The sequence below is a fragment of the Emys orbicularis genome, chromosome 11, assembly GCF_028017835.1.
Source record: "Emys orbicularis isolate rEmyOrb1 chromosome 11, rEmyOrb1.hap1, whole genome shotgun sequence".
In the NCBI taxonomy this organism is placed as follows: Eukaryota; Metazoa; Chordata; order Testudines; family Emydidae; genus Emys; species Emys orbicularis.
This window is the reverse complement of record NC_088693.1, coordinates 37,488,059-37,509,767: the sequence shown is the minus strand read 5'-3', so window position 1 is coordinate 37,509,767 and position 21,709 is coordinate 37,488,059. Positions and strand designations below refer to the sequence as shown.

Genomic DNA, 21,709 nt, shown 5'->3' with positions numbered 1-21,709 from the left:
TACTGAACACACTTTTGCGCACTGCAGAAACAACCACCAACATCGAGTGGGTAGAAATAGGTTTACCTACCCACAGGAGGATTCCCCAAGCCATCGGAGAACATACTGGACTTCTATTGATTTCATTCCTGACAGTTAACTCCTCATTGTGAAAACCAGTGAATGACAAGAAAGCCCAGCACATAAACACAATCCAAAGATCCAAGAGAGCTCCTTTGGGAGCATCTTCAGTGTGGGAAATGCAGAGGAGCAACACATGCTGTGGATGGTGTTTTGTTCCTATTCGCTGGGCAAAGACAAGGGAGCCCATGCTGCAGACAGTGAAGTTCCACACATAAGACTCCTAAGAGACTGTGATTATACCAACAAAGCAGCTGTTTTTTCTGTTGAAAAAATGTAAGAGTGGACAGATTGTTTAGATCAAAACAGCCAGAAATCACTTCCACTATCAAATGGCTTAAAGAGACTTAAAAGGCCTGCAGGTTTTTTTTAGTTTTCCCTAAGCCCCTATTTTTTAAACATATTATATTATATGTATATCCAATGTACTGTAATTGGAGTCTTTTACTGTCCCCTCAACACAGAACATGGTCTGAATAGGGTAAAAATTATAAAATCAAATACCTAGGAGATCAGGGCATGTGGAAGAGCGGAAGCAGTGGCTCCAAGGGATATGCCCCTTAACCTTCCTTCAGGAATGCCCTCTACAAGCATACCTAATGGGTATGCCCCTGCATATCAGGAGGGGATGTCAGGGGCTGGGAGAAGCCACTCATGTGACATTGTCCCCTCCTAAACAGAGATGTCTTACAGGAATTCTGCACAGTAGTAAATGCTGTATGTAATGGGGCAGCCATCTCCAGAGTGACCCCTCATAACCTGGTATTGCACTGCAGCATCTCTGCTTCAGTCTCTCTCCCCTCAGACCTCCTCAATAATTTTGCAAAGGCTTTCTCATAGCCAACACCGCTATGGCTCATTATCATAAACACTTCCAAAATACTCTCCTCAAAGTCCAAGTCAACAGTTTGATATATTCATCCTTCCCCACTCTTAATCAAGCCACTCCCAGGCCTTCCTACCTGGAGTCTTCCCTGCCTTGGCAGGCCATTCCCAGCCCTATCTAGCTGGAGTCTTTTCTGACCTGGTGTCTCACAGCTCCCTGCAGGAGCTTTCTTGTGCCCTGCAGTCCTCTCATCCCTACTCCCAAGCCTGCCTGCCTTAAGTCTCTGGCCAGCCCTCTTCCTTATATAGCCCAGAGGCCTGATAGGGTGCCATGACCTTCATTTTTCCCATCTGGAGAAGTTGGCTGTGTCACAGGTGCGGCTGAGATCCATCTCCCTTTAAAGAGCCAACTATCCTATGACACTGTAGCATTAACATACTCAGTCTCTCTCTCTCTCTCTTTCTCCCATCTCCACAGAAGATGGGGATTGAAGCGGCGTGGGGAAGAAAACTACAGCTTTCAGCTATGCAGCTCCCAAGAGAACAGTCCTGCAAATCCTGGTAGGAAGGGCCAGCTCCCTGTGCTACTGCCTCAGGATCCATGAAGACAGAGCCTGGTTTCCACACAAAGCCTGGGGTTTCCAGATTAATGTCCTCCTTCTGCACCAGTCCAGTTCAGGAACCCTTCCCCCTGGACAGGAGGATGCATAAGAAACTCATGATGAATCTTGAGAGGTTTCCATTATTTTTCTTCCTTCCATTGTGGTTCCTCCTCCCCCTGAACCAAGGGAGGGGACAATCAATAACTTCAAAACAATAAATTCTGAAAGTGTCACTCTAGGGGCATATGTGTGTTTTTTTATTCAAAATGTGAAGCAGTAAAGACAATTACATAATCCAAACTGGGGGAAAAGGTTGAAGAACAATTTACAGGGGAATAAAATGAGCATGAGAAGACACAAGTGCTCTTTAATCAGAAGGACAATATGATACCCTCTGATGATAGAAAGCAAACAGACAATAAAAGTGAACTGTTTCAATAGCGGTATTGAGATAACCCTTCACTGCAACTGTCATCACACCACTGCATTTGCAGACAGCTTTGTCTTATTTTCTGGAGTGCTGGCTAAAATTCCTTTTCAAACAAAACTCTGTTGTTAAGAAATCACTTGCTGCTGCATCCTGCAGTCCTTATTCAGATACAAATCCCACCTAGGAAGACTTTAATATAGGATCCGTGTCAGAAAACACTTGCACACATAAAGTACCTTTATAAACAGTTCACTGACTAAGACTAATCACATTTTTAAAATGGAAGTCCTTTTGATAGTGTAGGAATCTCTAGGACATTCCTTGTATACTTGCTAAAGTGTTAATAAATCTGTCTGGACATCAAAATTTCGCAAGCAATTTCCACAGAACTTCAGCTGACTCTGTCAAATGCCTTGGCTAGATCGAGAAAGAGGATGTACAAATGTTGACGCTGTTCACAACATTTTTTCCTGTAATTATTGAATGATGAAAATCATGCCAACAGTGTTTCTCTGAGCACAAAAGCTGTACTGTGATTCAGATAGCACCCTGTCAATGAGTAAGAAGTCAGTTCAGGAGGATCCGTGCAAGAATCTTTCAGGCCAGAAAGAGCAATTACTACGGTAATTACCACAGTCACTCTTTGGGCCTTTATGCTTATAGATAGTGATGATATTGACATCTTTCAGTTGTTGTGGTAGGATTTCTTGAAGCCAAACATGTAAGAAAAATTCAAGAAGCCTGTCAATAAGATTTCCTCCATGTTTGAAAATTTCAGCTGGAATGGCATCTGGCCCAGGAGATTTGTCATTTTTCATTACTTGAACAGCTTTCTATACCTCAGCCCGTGTAGGTGGATCGGCAAGTGCATTAGATGTGGGCAATTTGCAGACTTTACCCAGTGACTCATCAGAAACAATAGATAAATGATTACATAGTTGTAGGATAAAAAAATAAAGAATTAGAGTTAGCTTAAGTTTGGTTAAGAAAATAACATATTTGCTTTATAGTTTGTGGGTAGTAGAGAGAAGGCCCTAATCAGCAAATAAAAGAAGGCCATGAGAATAGTAAGTAGTCTGGGAAGGATGTCTGGTTCCAAAAGTAACAAATAAAATAAAGAGCTGTGGTAACAAGACAAAGAAAAAATGTCTTAAGAGAAACAAGCCCAAACCTTCCCACTGTTCTGCTGGTAAGCAAGAAGCATGGAAAGAGACAGAGAGGAAAGGCCTTGGAAAGAAAGGAAGTTATAAATGTTATCTGGATTAAGCCTGGAAATAAGTGTGAATTGTCTCAAATTGGTTTTTAGCTGAAGTCAGTAATTGGCAATGACATCACTTGTTTGCTCAAGGGTATAAAAAGTAAACTCTTAAAGGGGTCATTGCTAATACCTATCTGACCACATTGGAGCCAACCAATATGAGTCTAAGCACCCCTGGGTACAGCCCATTTGTAAGTTTATGGATCAAATGCTTATAAATGTTTTGTTACTGTATTGGGGGTAGTAAACTGATTATTTAAGCTTTTTAGACACGTTTAGAGCAATTATATAAATATCATTTGGCCTTTGGATTTAAAAAAAGAATTTATGGTTAAATTAGTGTTTGGTGGTTTCCTGTATCAATAATTTCAAATATTATTAATAATTCCAACAATAGTTCACTAAAATGTTCATGCCATCAATGGCGGATGATAGTGTGATCTGTGATGAGAGATTCACCATCAGCACTTGTTATCAATATCAAAGCAGATCAGGTAGGGCCATAAACAGCTTTGACGGCATCACAGAAGCCTTTGGAATCCTGTTGATCAGCAACGGCCTGGAGTTCATCTGCTTTATGATCAACCCACATATTTTGCATTTGGAGGAATTTGCACTGGAGTGTGCTGCCAGCTGCCCTATATCTTTGAGAAGAATCAAGTTGAGCAGCTGGAAGTGTGCACCATTGCAATTCAATCAGCACAAGTAGGCAAATGGCTCTGTAGGCCAGCACGGTAAACGTTGTTCTTCCTGAATTGGTCTACAGAGTCAGGAGAAGACCCATTAGTACAAACTATGATTGTCAGTGTTGTCCTCCAAACTGAGGTGACTAGCATCATCATCATCACTTGCAACAGTACAGAAGTGATTCCTTTAAAATTACTATTTCCAATATTTGGTAAATTCATATGTGACTTCTTACATTCCAAGAATATTGAATTTTCACACACACACCCCTTAATACCTCAAAGTTTGCAATAATGCAAATACTGATATTGTTGCAGGGTTGACCACACACACAAAAGTGTGGGGGTAACATCCTTTGGAGAGCAAAACAGCCATAAAAACTGCCTTAACAAGGCAGATGGGGAGTCCTGTGGTGTAGGCGTAATGCCAGCTCTATGCCACCTGCTCCCAGTCCCCTGAACATAGAGCAAATGCTGGAAATGAAAGGGGACATAGCCAGACCTTCAACTTTATCAATCCACAGCTCCTGGAACGAACCTATAGGCCAGGGGTGGGCAAACTATGGCCCGCCGGCTGGATCTGGCCCCTCAGGGCTTTAGATCCAGCCCGCGGGATTGCCCCCCATGGCGCCGTTGGCCCCGCGCCGCTCTCAGAAGCGGCCAGCACCATGTCCCTGCGGCCCCCGGGCCGGGGGGGGGGCAGAGGGCTCCATGCGTTGCCCTTGCCTCCAGGCACTGCCCTCCGCAGCTCCCATTGGCTGGGAACGGGGCACCGCAGCCAATGGGAGCTTCGGGGGAGGTACCTGGAGGCGCGGCAAGGGCAGCGCCCGTGGAGCCCTCCGTCCCCCCTTCCGCAGGGACCGCAGCGCTTCCTGGAGCGGCGCGGGGCTGGGGCCAGGGCAGGCATGCAGGGAGCCTGCCCTGGCCCCGGTGCGCGCCGCTGCCACCCCAGAGCCACTTTAGGTAAGCGGCGCCGGGCCAGAGCCCGAACCCCTCCTGCCCCCTGCCCCCCAACTCCCTGCCCTAAGCCCCCTGCCTGCACCTCGCACCCCTCCTGCACCCCAACTCCCTGCCCTGAGCCCCCTCGTACATTCCGCACCCCTCCTGCACCCCAACCCCCGAGCTCCCTGCTGCACTCTGCACCCATGCACCCCAACCCCCTGCCCTGAGCCCCCTCCCGCAGTCCGCACCCCTCCTGCACCCCTGCCCTGAGCCCCCTCCTGCACTCCACACCCCTCCTGCACCCCAACCCCCTTCCCTGAGTCCCCTCATGCACCCCGCACCCCTCTCTACCCCAATCCCTTGCCCTGAGCCCCTTCCTGCACACTGCACCCCCTCCCACACCCCACACTCCCTCACGCACCCCAACCCCCTGCCCCGGCCCTGCATATAATTTCCCCACCCAGATGTGGCCCTCGGCCCAAAAAGTTTGCCTACCCCTGCTATAGGCTATAGTACTGCTGCTGTTACTTTGAGTAAGGCTACTGTAAGAGATGCCAGTTCCACAACTGGGGAAATGGAAGGGGGATGGCCTGCATGAAATTCCCAGACAAACGAAAACAAGACCAGGGTTTTGTCTACACTATGCAGCTTCTAGCAACACGGCTGTGCTGCTACAGCCATGCCACTAAAAGGCGCACAGTATAGCCGCTGTTTGTTAGCAGGAGAGAGCTCGCCCGCCCACAAAAAACTTCTACCCCCAGTGAGCTTTGTCGACAGGAGAGTACTCCTGCTGACAAAGCACTGCTCACACCAGCGCTTTTCCTCGACAAAACGTTTGTCTTCCGGGGGTAGGGGCGTGTTTTTAACACCTCTGAATGACAAAAGTTTTGTCCTTCACTGGCCAGTGTAGACAAAGCCTAGAAAGAAAAGTCCATGTAAAATAAAAGTGGTCTGAATAAGGAATCTATTCTAACACACCACACAGATGGTTCCTGTCTAGAGGAGCTCCTGCAGTTACAGGGCCACAGGCAAAATCTTACACTTCTTGGGGGCACATCTTGTTGTTCAGCTTGTCCTTTTCTCCCTCACCCTTTCAAGGCTACATGTCAGAGTTTCACAGGAGCTATGTCAGAGCCTTTTGTATCCAGGTTGTGTCCTTCCCCTATCCTCTCAGCACTCTTCAGATCATTTTAATGTGCCTGGTACATTATCATACCAGATACACAAAAAGGTGGGTATCCAGATGTCTCCCATTTGGGATATTGCAGTCCGTCACTCATGCCTTATCCATTGTACACTTTCCATACTTATTCCCTACCATAAACTCTGCCCTTGAGTAAGGGTTTTTTTCCCCCTGTACACCTTTTGCAGCTATTTCCAAACAAGCATTCCTTCTCTCTCAATCTCTCTCTCACTCACTCTTCCCCCCTCCCCTCCGCACACCCCTAAGGCTGTCTACTCTTTGTCCTATCCTAACAACCAAGGCTTTACCATGTTAATTGTCCTGGCTGAAGGTGTCAACCTGAATACAGCTTCCTGTCTAGCTTGAATGTTGCATCCAAGTTTAAAGCCCCTTTTTGTCCATTTAGAGCACTGCTGTAGGTTCAGCAGAACCAGGCAGAAGCTGATTCTGCTATCACTTTCCCCAACCTTCTTACACTACAGCTACAGGTCAACCTCCTGGGATACAAGGAATGACAGTTCTAGGTGAAGTGTGCACAGTTTCACAGCTATTTACAAATGAAAATGAATCATCAACAGAATGAAAGGGGGGGGGGAAAGATCCTGAGTCCAAGGGTGAGATTTTCACCCCCATTTCAATCGGGCCTCCATTGTTTCTGCCTGCAGAACAGATCCTAAAGTATGTTGGAGCCACACAGGGGAGAGCAAACCATATGCAACACATTGAAGCAACCACTTCTTCACTAGCAGCCTGCTTGCTACTGGAAGGGATGCACAAGTAGTTTGCTACTGAGGATAGACAAGGAGGAGTGCTGCATATCCAAGCACAAGGTCATCTTCTTGGCGATACTAGTACAAAAGTTGAGTGTAGAACTATTTTAGTAAGGAGTGTGATTTTTCACCAAAATAGTTATACCAGTCCAACGCCGAGCGTGGATACAGTGATACCAGTATAGAGATGCTTTATATCAGTATAGATTAGATTATTCTCATTCTTGAGAATAAAGCTACATCAGCAAAAAGCACCTTTTTACTGGTACAACTGCATCCCCATGAAGAGATGTTGAACTGCTTTAACTATACTAGTATGAATAAAATGTTACAACTTTTATGCCTAGACAAGACTTTAGAGTCACCTAAAAATGAATATTAAAAGGTATCATTTGTCACATTAGAAATGGGGGTTAGGCTAGCGAACTGAAAGAAATTAAACTGATTTGACGTTGTCTGGAAGATCTCTTAACATTCTGTTCCTTCCTATCTGAAAGCAAATTTAGAGGATGCTCTGTTTCTATACAGATCTTCAACATTATTAGTTGCTGTGTAGATAATAGCAATTATCTGAAGAGTTATAATTTAATGACGTAATATAATTGACATTTCTATGGCGGTGCAAAGGGAAAACGTCCTAGGTGTGGAAATGTGCTAATTTTATCCAATATGAGTCATATTTACACATTTTCTTTCTGAAGCAGAAAAAGTCACAACAGAGTTGAGAATTTGGTCAGCCCTGTTGCTGGGAACATGTGGAAAGAATTTTCTCTTGATCCAAGTCTAGTTTGTTAAGTTTTAAAATTACAAGAAAGCATTATATCTTTTTTCTCTTGTAACCATTTCTGACTTTAATGCCTTATACTTGTATTCACTTAAAACCTCTCTCTCTGTAGTTAAATAAACTTGTTTTATACTTTAATCAAAACTAATCTAGTGTTGTGTATTTAAAGTGAATTGTTTGGTAATGCCAATTAAAGCAAACCGTTGTACATTGACCCCTTAAAAGGGCAACAGACCTTTAATATCTGAACTATCCAGGAGAGGGCTGGGCAATGCACAACACACATTTCCGGGGAAAATCCGGGACTGGGAGTGTGTTGGAGTCACCTTGCAAGTGGTAACCAAGTCTGCTGGAAGCCAGACAGAGGCGTAGCGAGCGCCCTCCGTACCCTCCGACCGGAGGGGGCCCCGCAAGGAAGGGGGCCCCTAAAAGTGGCAAAATAAATACCGCATTCCAGTTTCTGCATTGTAAGGGGCCCCGCCCAGACATATGTTCGGAGGGGGCCACCGTTCGGAGGGGGCCACGTTCTTTGTTGCTACGGCCCTGAAGCCAGAGCATGGCTAGTGTTGACAAGCTGCTGGGCTAGGGCTGTAGCTATACGCAGACACTCAGGGTGTGACCTGCATGCAGTTTGGATGTTTGTGAGAAGCCCAGATTGCAAGCTACAATAGCAAAGCATTGTGAGGCACCCAAAGTTGCAGGGCAGGTGGTAACACAACCCCTCACCAGTCTGGACTGCACCTTGGAATGTGACAAAGGGATACTGCTGGCTTAAATTTGGCCAAACATTTAAATTTAATAAAAATAAGATTGCATAAAATGTAAGACAAATAGAGATGCTTCCACACTTCATAGCAAACAAACACACAAACCTTTCCTATTAAAACAGTTGTTTTTAAACAACAAGACATCAGACTGTAGTGGCTGATGCTCAGATACTGCAGTATGATAGCCAAAGTGATTATAAACAAAAGGGAAACTAACAATTTATCTCACTGTCCAAAAGAAATGGAAAAGATAAACAGTATAATCAATGAAAAATGAATTCGATTTTTCTGTACATCTATTCACTATTAATACTCATGGACGGGGGGAGGTTGTTGTTTTGTTGGTTTTTTTGTTAGTTCAGTTTGTGAAGAGTTGCCAGTTTTGGTTGGACGTATTCCTGGAGGTTTCATCACATGACACAGTCTTTAATTAAAGATTAATCTTTAATTCCTGGAGACTCCAGGACAATCCTGGAGGGATGTCAACCCTATAAAATTGTAAACAAGTTTCTTTACAACATAGGAGTTTTACATTGATAGTGTCCCTTTGAAAGAATGCTATATAAAAGAAAACAAATGTCAGATTAAATTTCAGTAGGACTAGGTATGTGTGCCTGAAATCCTATTCAAGTGGTTAAGAGATCAAATAGGTTTTATAAAAGTGAAAATTTATTTACAGTTGGAAAGTTATGTTTAAATCCATATTCATGTCTATTTAGGGGCAATTCAGCTATCCCCACACAAAGCCCAAGTGATCAGGCATTTTGCATGGAACTAAGCAGGGAAAGAGGGAATGAAATTTGCACACACTGCAACCTATGAGCTGTCCATAGGACTACAACAAAGCCCCTCTATAGTTGCTATTTCACCACGGACTGGAATAATGGCTGCTGCCTCATCTCACCTCCTTCCTCTATAGAAGTTTTGGGTCACTGGATCCACACTGATAGAACTATGGACCATCCCCCCGCCCCCAAGGATTCCTTCTTCAGTTGCGTACCTAGTGTCAGCACAGAACTGCACTGGATGGTGCATGGTGACAGGGAAGAGCATGTGTGCATGCAGAGACTACAGAGACAGATACACATTGCAAGGCTTAAGCGAGTTTCACCCTGAATGTACATGCACATTTAGTAAAAATCAGATATATATTGTAATATAAACCCCACAGATGTTCCACTAGGAATGATAGTGTATTACATTAAACACAAAGTCAACCTTATGATTGCACTGTTAGAAAAAAGTCAGGCTCACAAAATTCATGAAATTCTGTAAGTTAAACAGGTTACACTCTGGTCAGTCTCATCTTAAACTAGGCTGGCCCTTGGTCTTAAGTCAGAGCATCTTGAAGGCTGCCTCACTTATACCCAAACTGTCCATGAACACAAGAAGCCAATGTAACAGCTCCCTTTTCCTTCAGGGAATTCTCTGTATGCCAGGGATGGGCAAACTACGACCTGCGGGCCAGACCGTCCTGCCCAGCCCCTGAGCTCCTAGGGCCTCATAAGGCAAAGTGTGCCAGTGTTGGAGTCCCCTGCCCTCTATCCAATCCCCCCTGCTCCGTGCCCCCTTACCGCGCTGCCTGGAGCACCGGTGGCTGGCGGCGCTACAGCCGCGCCACCACCACGCAGCACAGAGCACCAGGTCAGGCCGGGCTCTGCAGCTGCGCTGCCCCAGGAGCTCAGCCTCGCTGCCCAGAGCATTGCGCCAGCGGCGGAGCAAGCGAGCTGAGGCTGTGGGGGAGAGGGGACAGCAGGGGAGGGGCCAGGGGCGAGCCTCCCGGGCCAGGAGCTCAGGGGCCGGGCAGGACGGTCCCGTGGGCCGGATGTGGCCCACGGGCCATAGTTTGCCCACCCCAATGTAGGCCAACAATTTCAAGTTCCGTGGGGGGGGTGGGGAAAGAAAAAATAAAAGTATCCCTAATTACTACAACCCGTTTACCCACATCGCTTAAAATGGCTGGGCCATTTTGCTACCCAAAAAAAAAAAAAAAAGTATAAACAAAATCACCTCTTGGCCTTACACCCAATCATGGCAGGTTTCACCCCAAATGAGCTTTGAGGAAGTTATAAGCAAATGAAAAAATAAGTTAGGATGGAAATCACAGCTCAACCTTAACTATATTTCTTGCTACTGTGAATGCTCATAGTTGGTTACACTTTCTATTAAAGGTAAGACCATACAGTTTTAGCAGCTTAGCAATCAACCTGGTGGACTGTCAATAAAACAGAAAATCTAATTAAATGGTTTGTACCAATTAATTTAAAGCTCAGCACTCCTTGTTTGCTGATTTACCAATATTAAGAATCATAGAATATCAGGGTTGGAAGGGACCTCAGGAGATCATCTAGTCCAACCCCCTGCTCAAAGCAGGACCAATCCCCAGACAGATTTTTTTGCCCCAGTTCCCTAAATGGCCCTCTCAAGGATTGAACTCACAACCCTAGGTTTAGCAGGCCAATGCTCAAACCACTGAGCTATCCCTTCTTCCCCCACCTTTCAATACAAGAAGTACAATAGCATCATCACAAGTATTTTAAAAGACAGTACTACTCATATGTTCATAGCCCCAAGGTAACTGTATAGCAATACATTTAAAAGACAATAATTTAAAAATGTATTACAGCAGCAACTTTTTCCCCAAGTGTTCCCATTATAAACTCCTCCCTTCCAGAAGGCTATAACACATCTGTAAAGATTTGCTGAGATGCAACTTGGCTACTGTCAGCCATCCATAAACTAATTTTTAATATATTTTTAAGAAGCAGATGTAGCCATTTTAAGTTAAAGAAGAAAATCATCATCCGTGTGGCAGCCCTTTTGCCTTGTCCCTTCCAGCTCTCAGATCACTTTGCTAACTGAAATTAAATTATGCAAGCACTTAATCTGTAACGTGGATTAAGCAGTTGTGTTGCTCAAAACAAACGAGGCACAAGACCACCCAGGTTTAAATGCAAACAAAGACAAACTTTTATACCAGGGGTCTTACAGGCACCCTCTCTTTAGGCTTCTTCACAACCCACCATGGCTCCTCCTCTTCCCGTTCTGGGTTCCACTTCCTGGTTTCTTAAAGGAGCCACACCTCATAAGCAGCCATTCCCAAATACTACATTTTCCCCCTCCAAACACTTTTTTTGGTACAACCATGCAATAACAAGTTATACAATTTAAACCTTCAGAATTCCAGTAATTCCTTTGGATGTTACACTGTAAAGTCCTTGAGCCAGTGTGGGGGCCCACACAACCATAAAGGTCTATGTATCACCCTTTGGACGCCAGCAGCCGGTGGAGGTGGGGTTGGAAACAAAATCGGAGCCTCTACCGGAACAGGCAAAACCTCCACTGAGGCAGGCAGTACAACTTCAGCTGCTGATGGTGCGGTGGGGATTTCCAGACCCGCTTCACCTGTGATGGTTTCCCATACTTGGACTTAAGTACTGATATGCCAATGGGACCTATCATGCAATTTGCATGTCACCACTCCTGGAGGCCGTGTAACCTGCCTTGGAATTGAAAGCGGTGACCTAACCCTGCATGGTCTGCGTACATGTACCGATTGCCCCACTGCCAGGGTCATCACCCCAGCCCTCCATTTGTCATTGGTGTAACTTTTGGCGTATGCCTGATACTTCCATACACGGTTGTGAACCTCCCACAGACGTATATTCCTGGGATCCTTAAGAAAGGGGCATGATAAGTCTAATGATAAAGACAACTCTCGCTCCAGTACCAGCGAAGCCTAGCTCCCTAGGGAACAGCCCGGTAATGCTGTAATACTGAATGAAAAGCTTGTGGAAAGGGCAAACCATGAAACAGATGAGCCCGAAGCCCGTTCTTCAATGTGAGATTAAATCTCTCTACACCTGTGTTACGCCTGAGGGTGGTATCTGGGAGTACAGACATGCCAGAGCCCTTAATCTGCCAGGAACTGGGTGAAACAAGCAGAAACAAACTGCGGTCCATTATCAGTAATTATTGTGCGGAGATAACCCCACCTAGAGAATCACTCCTCCAGCCAATCACAGACGACTTGTGCTGCTGCTGCTAGGCTGCTAACTGCTACCTCTGGCCATTTGGAAAAAGATTGTAGGCTACTGTCAGAAACCACAGATGCTGTTTGGCAGGGGTTATTTCTCCACATATGTCTAGTTGTATGGACTGTCACGGTCCAGGCAGCAGCAGGGTCGAGATCAAAGGTACACTGGTTAGCTTATGGGATTCACCACTAAGTAAATATGGTTCACAATTTCGGACCAACTCTTTAATGTGACTATCCTGGCCACCATACGCTGTGCAACACCTCAGTTTCATACATACCACTCCAGCATGGCCTCTGGAACTTTGGGAGCCCCAGAGTAGACCATGATCACCTATGGTGACAATTCATATCTCACAAGAAAGTAAGACACCAGATAATCTGGAACAATTTTTGCCCAACCCTGACAAACATATCTGAGAACTTCTTATAACACTACATCCTGGGGCAGTGCTTACAACAGTGATTTGGGACTGACAAGAGAGGGGTCAGTCAGGGCGTTATTATCCTCCTCCTGGCTCATAACTCCCCTAATTGTGGATTTGTCAGGTAAGGCCCGGGACAGGCAATCAGCCACCTGATTGAGTTTATCCAGATGGTACTGTACTGAGAAGTTGTACTGACGTAGGCAATCAGCCCATCTATGAATATGAAGGGATCTTTGCTCTGACCTTGACTGTGTTAACAGTGTGGTTAACGCCTGGTGGTCGGTGTGTAGTGTGAAAGTTCAGCCAAGCAAATAACAATACCACCTTTCACATGCCCATATGCAAGCTAGGGCCTCCCGCTCCCCTGCTGAGTATTTCTGCCCAGCTAAGGAAAGTGCTCAAAAGGTGAATGCAACTGCGTATTCCACCCCTTTGTGGATCTGATAGAGCACAGCACCAAGAGCTACAGCAGAGGCATCACACATGACAAAAGTAGGGCCTCATAAGGCAAAGTGTGCCGGTGTTGGAACTGAAGTAATCATTGTTTGAGCTGGCCCACTGCCTGTGAACACTCTGGAGTCCAGTTCCAGACTGCATTACAGTGTAACAGGGCCCATAAGGGTGCAGAGCATCTAAGCATAATCTTGCACAAAACAAAGGTAACAGTTAGCTAACCCAAGAAACACTAGGCGTTCTGACTTGTCTGTGGGGTCTGGTAGTCAAACAATAGCATCCACATTGGACCACAATGGGGTAATTCCACTCACCAACAGATCATGGCTCACAAAATCCAGTGAATTTCTATGAAAAAACACACTTCTCCCCAATCAGGGTTAATACTGTATGAAGGGAAGCATCATGGACAGAACAAGGTGATCCATGAACCAGAATGTTACAACCACCCCAAGAAGGCCGGCCTCTTTGGAAACAGCTGGGGCCTAGAGATAGACCAAAAGGAATCCTTTTAAACCAAAAGAGGGCTGTATGGGTGAGAAAAGCTGTGAGGTTCCATGACTAAGGAGAAAATGGTATCTGGAGATATCTCTGACATAGATCCAATTTAGTGAACATAGCTGAACCCTGACATTGCACTGCCAATTCCTCCATGGTTGGTAGAGGATAGCAGTCAGGTATGACTGCCTTGTTCACTTGGCGTAAATCCACACATAAGCATAGTCCCACTTCTTCTTGTTCAAGAGAAAGAAAGGTTTGACACCCACGGAGAAGTGTCCTCCTGAAGCAAGCAAGAAATCCCTGTGGCTCCAGGTGAGGTCTGCAAAATGGTTGTATAATTGGGCTGGCCAGTGGATCCACCCATAGATGATCCACAGCCAAGACCAGAGGAGACCTCCAGTCGTCTCTCCAATTATTCCCCCAAAATTGATTTCTTTGTTCTGTGAGTCTAACACTTTAGAGCCCAGTGCCTGGAAAAAATCCAGCCTGAGAAGGTTGGCTCCAGAATGGGCCATGTAAAATGGAAACACTCCCACTTCTCGTTGATATTACATCACAGGGAGATTCACCATCCCTAGCAAAGCGATTTTTGCATTGCCATATTCAGATAGCATGGACTACACTGGCCGCAAGGTAAAATAGGCAAAATATCTATGGTGTGTGGTATTGTTTATTAGTGAGACTCGTGTTCCAGTGTTCACCAGCAGCAATATCTCCACACTTACTAAATGGCAGGGGCAGATTTCAAGAATCTCCCAGTCCTGTGTCACCAAGTTGATCCCCTCAGGCATGGAATCTTCCTCCATCTCCTGGTCATCCATATAGGTGATGGCTGGGGGAGAGCAACACCTCTGGCAAAATGGTTAAGTTTTCCACATCGGCGGCACGTTTGTCCCTGGGCTGGACACTCCCGGATTTCTGACAGTGACAGGAGTTGCTGCAGCGAGGACCCATGCTGGCACTCTGCTCCTGAGTCCACCAACAATCAGGGTGCTGCCCTATAATTCCCACATGGTTACCTGAACCTCTATCAATACACTGTACCAGGGTGGCTGCAGCAATGGATGGTGTGAATGATGCCCCAGAAGAAGAAGAAGAACTTGGAGGGGTTGGGGTCTGGACTGCAAGTTCAAATTGATACCCAATCTCCACCGCCCTGTGGAGAGTCAGGGAATCTGGTCCCATCAGGAGGCACTTCCACAACATGGGGACAAAATCTAGTCCTTAAACTGATCCTGAATCATCTCATCAGTTAGGGATGCAAATCTGCATATAACTGCCAGTTCCAGACCAATGTCCTGGGGAGCTGTGCTCTCTGATGAAACTTAATGCATTCGAACATAGCTCTGGGTGCGGGGTGACAGTGTACTGCTAGCGCCCTTACCGCTTCCTGATACGATGTGCTGGTCTCTCGAGTGGAAAAGATCTGAAAGTCTCTCGGGTACCTAGTGCGTGGAGTAGGAGTGTGCGCCGGCAAGCTATAAGTGCCGTTTCCAGACCAGCCGCCATCAAGCACACATTGAATGCTGCGATCCATTTGGTACATGGCAAGGGTGAATCCCCTGGTAGCATCAGGTACAGGGCTGGTGCAGTCACAAAAACAGGGAACTGCATAGTAGCTGGAGGCATACTTGGGTCGAACATCCTCATTACTACTGTGATATTCCAAAATCTTGAAGACCACTCAAGTTTAAATGCAAACAAGAACAAACTTTTATTCCAGGAGTCTTATGGGCACCCCCTCTCTAGGTTTCTCCATGACCCTCTGGGGGTCCTCTTCTTCACCCTCAGGGCTCCACTTCCTGGTTTCTTAAAGAAGCCACGCCTCAGAAGTAGCCATTCTCAAATACTACCTTTCACAAAAATAAATTACTACATAATAATTAATAAAATAATAATAATTATTATTAGGTCGTGATCCTGTTCCCACTGAAGTCAATGACAGACCTCCCACTTAGTTCAATGACAGTAGGACCAAGACGAGTGTTGGCTTGTTTTAATGAGTATCTCCATTTTAATATTACAATTGTTCCATACTACATTGATTAATGCCACACTAAGGGCCTAAACCTGCACTCATGAATATCACTGGGAACTTTGCAATTGGATTAAAAAAATGAGTAGCACTGAAACACAAATATATTTTCCAATGCTAGCTAACGACAGCACTGCAGGAAGCTGTTATGTTCCATCTGGCTAACAACATACATTTCAGGAGGTGGATTATTGGCCCTACCTACAATGAAGGATTATGAAAATTAGTTGCTTTTCTGATCTGAGTAACTATGTATTCATAAAATATTAAATTTTTTTAAATTATTTTTGAACTACTTGAGAAAGGAAAATAACTATGAAAAGCTAATTAAAGGTTGCATTATAACCAAGAAAAAACAAGGCAATTCAAAACTCGGGCTTAAATTCTCTACTTAGTTAACTTTTCTTCCAGCCTGAACTAGCCCTGCTGTGCTTACATATTGCAGCTCATATGGCACCATACACAACATTATGCTCTTACCTCAAGTCCCTTCAGTACAACAGGGTAACTGTAAGGATGGAGAGGCAAGACCGGAGGCCAGTTCTTGGATGTTACTGAGAGAGTACAGAGTACTTTGTTTTACTTAATTTATTATATTCTTGTTCAACATCTAAATCAAAACTGGGAAGTCTTTGATTTCCAGATACACCTTCACTTGTCACCCAAGTCCATAAAGCAGCACAAAAGAACTATTCTAAAGACAACAATCCAACAAAGGCTGTAGCCATTTTTCAAAATGAACATTTCTTCCTAGCTGGGTAATGAAAACAGCTGAATATTTCACAAACCACAAATCCAGGCAGCAAATGCTAACACCTTTGCTCAGACTGGGAAAATGAAATGCTTGTGAGAGGTGATATGAGTTTTGTAGGTCTCAGCTTTCCAGGGTGACCAAATGTTTTATTAACCTTTAAAGCATACAGATATTCCCTGTGTGGAATGTAATAATTGTTACTCTGCATGTGTCCTTTTGAACATCTTGTAATCATTACAGAGGAAGATTCTGCCAAGAATATGTAGGTGTTTGCAAATGGAACCATTCTTTTGTTCTTCACAGATAAAGTGAATATCATCTTTCTTGACATGGCATACTAATCTACCCAGAAATGAGCACACATGAGCAACCTGCTTTACTCAATGATCTCTTTATCCACTCAAGGACAGCTATGTTAAACAGAAGTAACTGAATGTCCATAGCAAGTAAATATTTACTTTGGAAGAACATGACCCTTTGATATATATGTTTTCATATTAGCTTTTTTTTTTTTTTTAAATCTGTTTGGACTGATGCAACCCAGGACACAGCCTTAAATGAAAACAGTGAGTTTCAATTTTATTCTTAATAGGATCTATGGTGTATTACTTTCTTCACCTGAATCCTAATTTCAGATTACACTTTGAATATTATTGCTTAGATTTATGATTTCCTACACTGCTACATCAATAGGAGTGTATGAAATTAGAATAGACATTAGTAAAATAAAATATGTGGCAATTATAGCCCCTTATTTTTAAGCCACTTTACAAACATGTACTACTAATTGATCTTGACTAGTGTTCAGCTGTAATATACACATTTAAAACCATAACATGCAGCTATCATAAGGTGCATTGTACAATGAAATACAGTACAAAGCTTCAGCACGGTCAAGGGCCCCAGCAACAGATTACAAGAACCAATCCTGCCACCCAGTGTAATCTATATACAATTATATAGATAGCATAGATAAGATAATCAAATTGTTCCACTAAGAAAACCCTGTGAGGTTTACACAGAATTTTAGTTCAAGATAAACAAACTCCTCATTAGGTCAGTTTGTTTCCTGGCACGTGGGGGGAAAACACTATGTAACCTCAGTTTTTTCCCATTAATACTAAGAACTTTTAAAGATTTACTATCAAAGGCTTAAAATGCCAGAATGGGAGCGGTTCAGAGTACGTCATGAATTAACAGACAAACAATTACAAAGAGCTCATTGAGAATATAAAAAACTTGCCATTTGGGCTCAGAAGTTAAAAGCTAAAACTGAATATTTACTAAACTTGCTAAAGATCTTCTATTACATCAATCCCTGCCTAATTTATTCTTTTTTACAAGCAAATTCCAGGACTGGACACACAACATTTCACAACATGCACCTAAGAGCTGAGGGTCTCCCATCAGACTTGCGATCGGTGCCCATGACAGTTTAGAAGCAGGATACGGCCAGGACTAGGCAGCAAAGGGGGGTAAGGGGTGGTTTACATTTTCAACACACTTCAGTCTCAAACGATGCCCACCGCCAGCCCTGCACAACCGAGTGGAGCGCTGCTGAACATGCCCGATGAAATTTCGCCTCCTAGTGCCAACGCGGAGGCATGTCGCTGGGCTGCCCACCAGCTGCTAGACAGTCTGCATTGATGGCATGAGCTGGAGGGCCAGTGAGACGAGCGGGCAGGGCGAGGAAATCAACTCCAAAGCGCCTCCACCTTTGGTGTCTGCCTCTGGCCGGGCGAGCCAGGAGAGAGCAGCAGGAGGCGGAGCTCAAGCATCTCCCCGTGGCAAGCTGGACGGGACCCCCTCTCTTCCCTCCCCATGCCTGCCAGGCTGCGTGGCTGGCCATCAGCAGCCCCTCCTGCCCCACACGCGCTCCAGCAGCAGCCCCCTGCACGGGGCGAGAGCGCAGGATGCGGTGCGGTGGCCCCACTTGCCCAGCCCAGCGTTACCTTTCAAAGACCAGCCGGATCATGAAGATGCAGAAGGCCAGGGGGAAGGCGAGGTACAGATCCTCAGCCTGGGGGAAGGAGGCTTCCTCCGTGTTCTTCAGATCGGCCCAGGTGACATTGTGCGGCAGCCAGAACCGCTCGTTCCAGAACCAGGCTAGGATCCCTGCCATCTTTGCTTTGTCTCGCTCCAAGCCCCCCTCGCTCTGGTGCTGCCGGGGAGGGGGGGCTGCTCAGGAAGAGGATGCGCGTCTGTGTGTGAGTCCCGCTGCGGAGCAGCCGCTGTGAGCCCTCCCTCGCTTTGCTCGCAGCAGCTGCGCTCTGCGCCCAGACTTCCAGCTCCCCAGCCTGGGCTGCGCGGCGCTGGCAGGGCCGCCTCGTCTGTCACAAGGCAGTTCGGGCCTCGCGCCCTGATTGGCTCCCGCCCGCGTCAGCCAGCGGCGGGATGCAGCCAAGGTGCTGGTGAGGCAGGCTACTGCTGCTCCCTCGGGGATAGAGAGAGAGAGCAGCCCCCTCCCTGCTGGGGTTCCTGCGTGGCGGGGGCTCGGCAGCATCTCCCCGCCTCAGCTCGTACCCAGTGCGCACAGGCTGGCCCGTGTCCAGCAACCGCAGCCATGCAGCTGCTCCTCCCGCTCACTCATTTCCAGGCTGCAAATTGCAGAGGCAACGTGGCTCTTTCCTTGCACGGCGCGGCTGGAGCCGGCCGAAACTTTCCTCGCGGCATCCAAACCGGGGGCGCTCAGGTGGTAGGTTTGGGTGCTGGCTGGATACACGAGTTGAGTCCACTGAAAGGCCACGAACCTATCAGCAAATCCCCGACCAGGTTCGGAGTGAGCCCGGGCTGCCTTTCAGCCCCACACGATGCTGACTCAGCATATCCCGACCTCGGCTGCTTCCATCAGGGGGCGCTTAGCTAGTACTTGCCCAATACCAACAGTGTCAAAGCTAGCAGGGTCAACACTGATTTGAGGTACCCAACTTGAGCCCCTGGGCCTAAATACTTAGGCACCTGAGCCCAGGGCTGCCCAAAGGATTCAGGGGGCCTGGGGCAAAGCAATTTTGGGGGCCCCTTCCATAAAAAAAAGTTGCAATACTATAGAATACTATATTCTCGTGGGGGCCCCTGTGGGACCTGGGGCAAATTGCCCCACTTGCCCCGCCCCCCTCTGGGTGGCCCTGCCTGAGCCTTGCATGTAGGCAGCTAAGTAAATCCCAGTTTTGGCTCTGCTGAAATCCACAAAACTCCGCCCAAACCTTGTAGGCTCTAAACTGCTTGGTGCCTAAGTTTTCAGAATAAAAGTTCCTTCAGCAACTAAGTTTCAGCCTCTGGGCATACACACTGCTGCCTCCCTCTAGGTGTCTGTGAGTCTATCTCCTGCTTAAGCCACGGAGCGATTCACAAACGGGGGCAGGACAGGAGTTCAGGGGCATCACCCGATCCAATGGGCATGCTCAGAGCCACCTGCAGGATTGGGTCCCATTCAAAGTCTGTCCCATTCAAAATCTCTCTCTCTCCCTGGCCCACTGGCTGTTACACTGTGGAGAAATACTTCAGTAGTCATTGGGTCAGGAAGAGAGAAAGTGAGAATGGCAGCCAGCTGGAACATGGAAGATCACAGGTCCACTCCCCCTATTCAAGTCATTTTTTTATTATTTATCCACAGTGGAACAGCTTCAACAGGAGAGACTGAGGAAACCCCACATTAGAATAGGTCATAGCTCGGAGGCTAGAGCACTCACCTGGGAGATAGGAGACCTTGTTCTGGGAGAGGGGGAATTGAACCTGTCTCTTCCACTTCCCAGGTGAGTACTATAGTGGGCTAAAAGATACAATGTGGGCAGCAGTGGCAACACCTCCTCCGGCCATTTTGGGTGTAGTAAGGCAGTTGCCTAACTCATTCCCACAAGAAATATCTTAGGTGCCTAAGCTGCCTGGCTCCAGGAGACAGGTTTTTGTTTGTGGATCATAGAGTTGTAGATTCTAAGGCCCTAAGGGACCATTGTGATCATCTAGTTTGAACTCCCATATAACACAGGCTATAAAACTTCCCCAAAATAATTCCGAAGGAATATTTTTTAGAAAAACATCCAACCTTGATTTAAAAATTGTCAGTGATGGAGAATTCGCCACAAGCACTGGAACAATTTGCCAAGGGTTAATTACTGTACTCTCACCCTTAAGAATTTATGCCTTATTTCCAGTCTGAATTTGTCTAGCTTCATCTTCCAGCCATTGGATCGTGTTATACCTTTCTCTGCTAGATTGATGAGCCGATTATTAAATGTTTGTTCCCCATATAGACTGCAATCAAGTCACCCCTTAACCTTCTCTTTGTTAAACTAAATAGATTGAGCTCCTTGACTCTTTCACAAGAAGGCATGTTTTCTAGTCCTTTCATAATTCTTGTGACTCTTCTCTGAACCTCTCCAATTTATCAACATCCTTCTTGAATTGTGGACACCGGAACTGGACACAGTATTCCAGCAGCAGCTTCACCAGTGCCAAATACAGAGGTAAAATAACCTCTGTACTCCAACTCAAGATGCCCCTGTTTATGCATCCCAGGACCACATTAACTCTTTTGGCCACAGCGCCACACTGGCAGCTCATGTTCAGCTGATTATCCACCATGCTCCCCAAATCTTTTTCAAAGTCACTGCTTGCCAACGTAGAGTTCCCCATCCTGTAAATACGGTCACTGTTCTTTGTTCTCAGATGTATACATTTACCCATTTTAAAATACATATTGTTTGCTTGCACTCAGTTTACCAAGCAATCCAGATCACTCTGAATCAGTTACCGGTCCTCTTCATTATTTATCACTCCCCCAATTTTTGTGTCATCTGCAAACTTTATCACTAAGCAGAGATAGGCAGTGCTGATCTTTGTGAAAGGAGAGGGGCTAGGACACACCCCTGTCCTCAGCATTTCCCATTGACTATCTTAGGTGGCTCCCCACCTAGTGTGCTGGCTTTTGTGGATCTCATTCTAAGGCGCCCATCTCTCCCCATTCATTGTATAGGGAACCTAGGCACCTAACTCAGGCTTTATGGATTGCAATGTTGTTCCTGTGATTTTCTAGGTGTTTAAAGTTAGGTGCCGCGATGTTCCACGTTGCAATGTCTAAGTCACTTTGTGGATCCAGACCCTGGGCCTGTTTTTCAGCATTGCTGAGCACTTGTTGG

General features: G+C 45.9%; 1 protein-coding gene across 2 annotated transcripts in view; it reads right to left on the bottom strand.

Moving 5' to 3' along the window:
- CERS6 (ceramide synthase 6) overlaps positions 1 to 18,696 on the bottom strand; it is a 217,515-nt gene extending 198,819 nt beyond the window's left edge. For both annotated transcript variants that reach the window (XM_065413633.1, XM_065413634.1), the window contains exon 1: positions 18,527 to 18,696. In XM_065413633.1, the coding sequence (XP_065269705.1) occupies positions 18,527 to 18,696 (170 nt within the window). The remainder of the gene's footprint in view (positions 1 to 18,526) is intronic.
- Between the last annotated feature and the right edge of the window lie 3,013 nt (positions 18,697 to 21,709).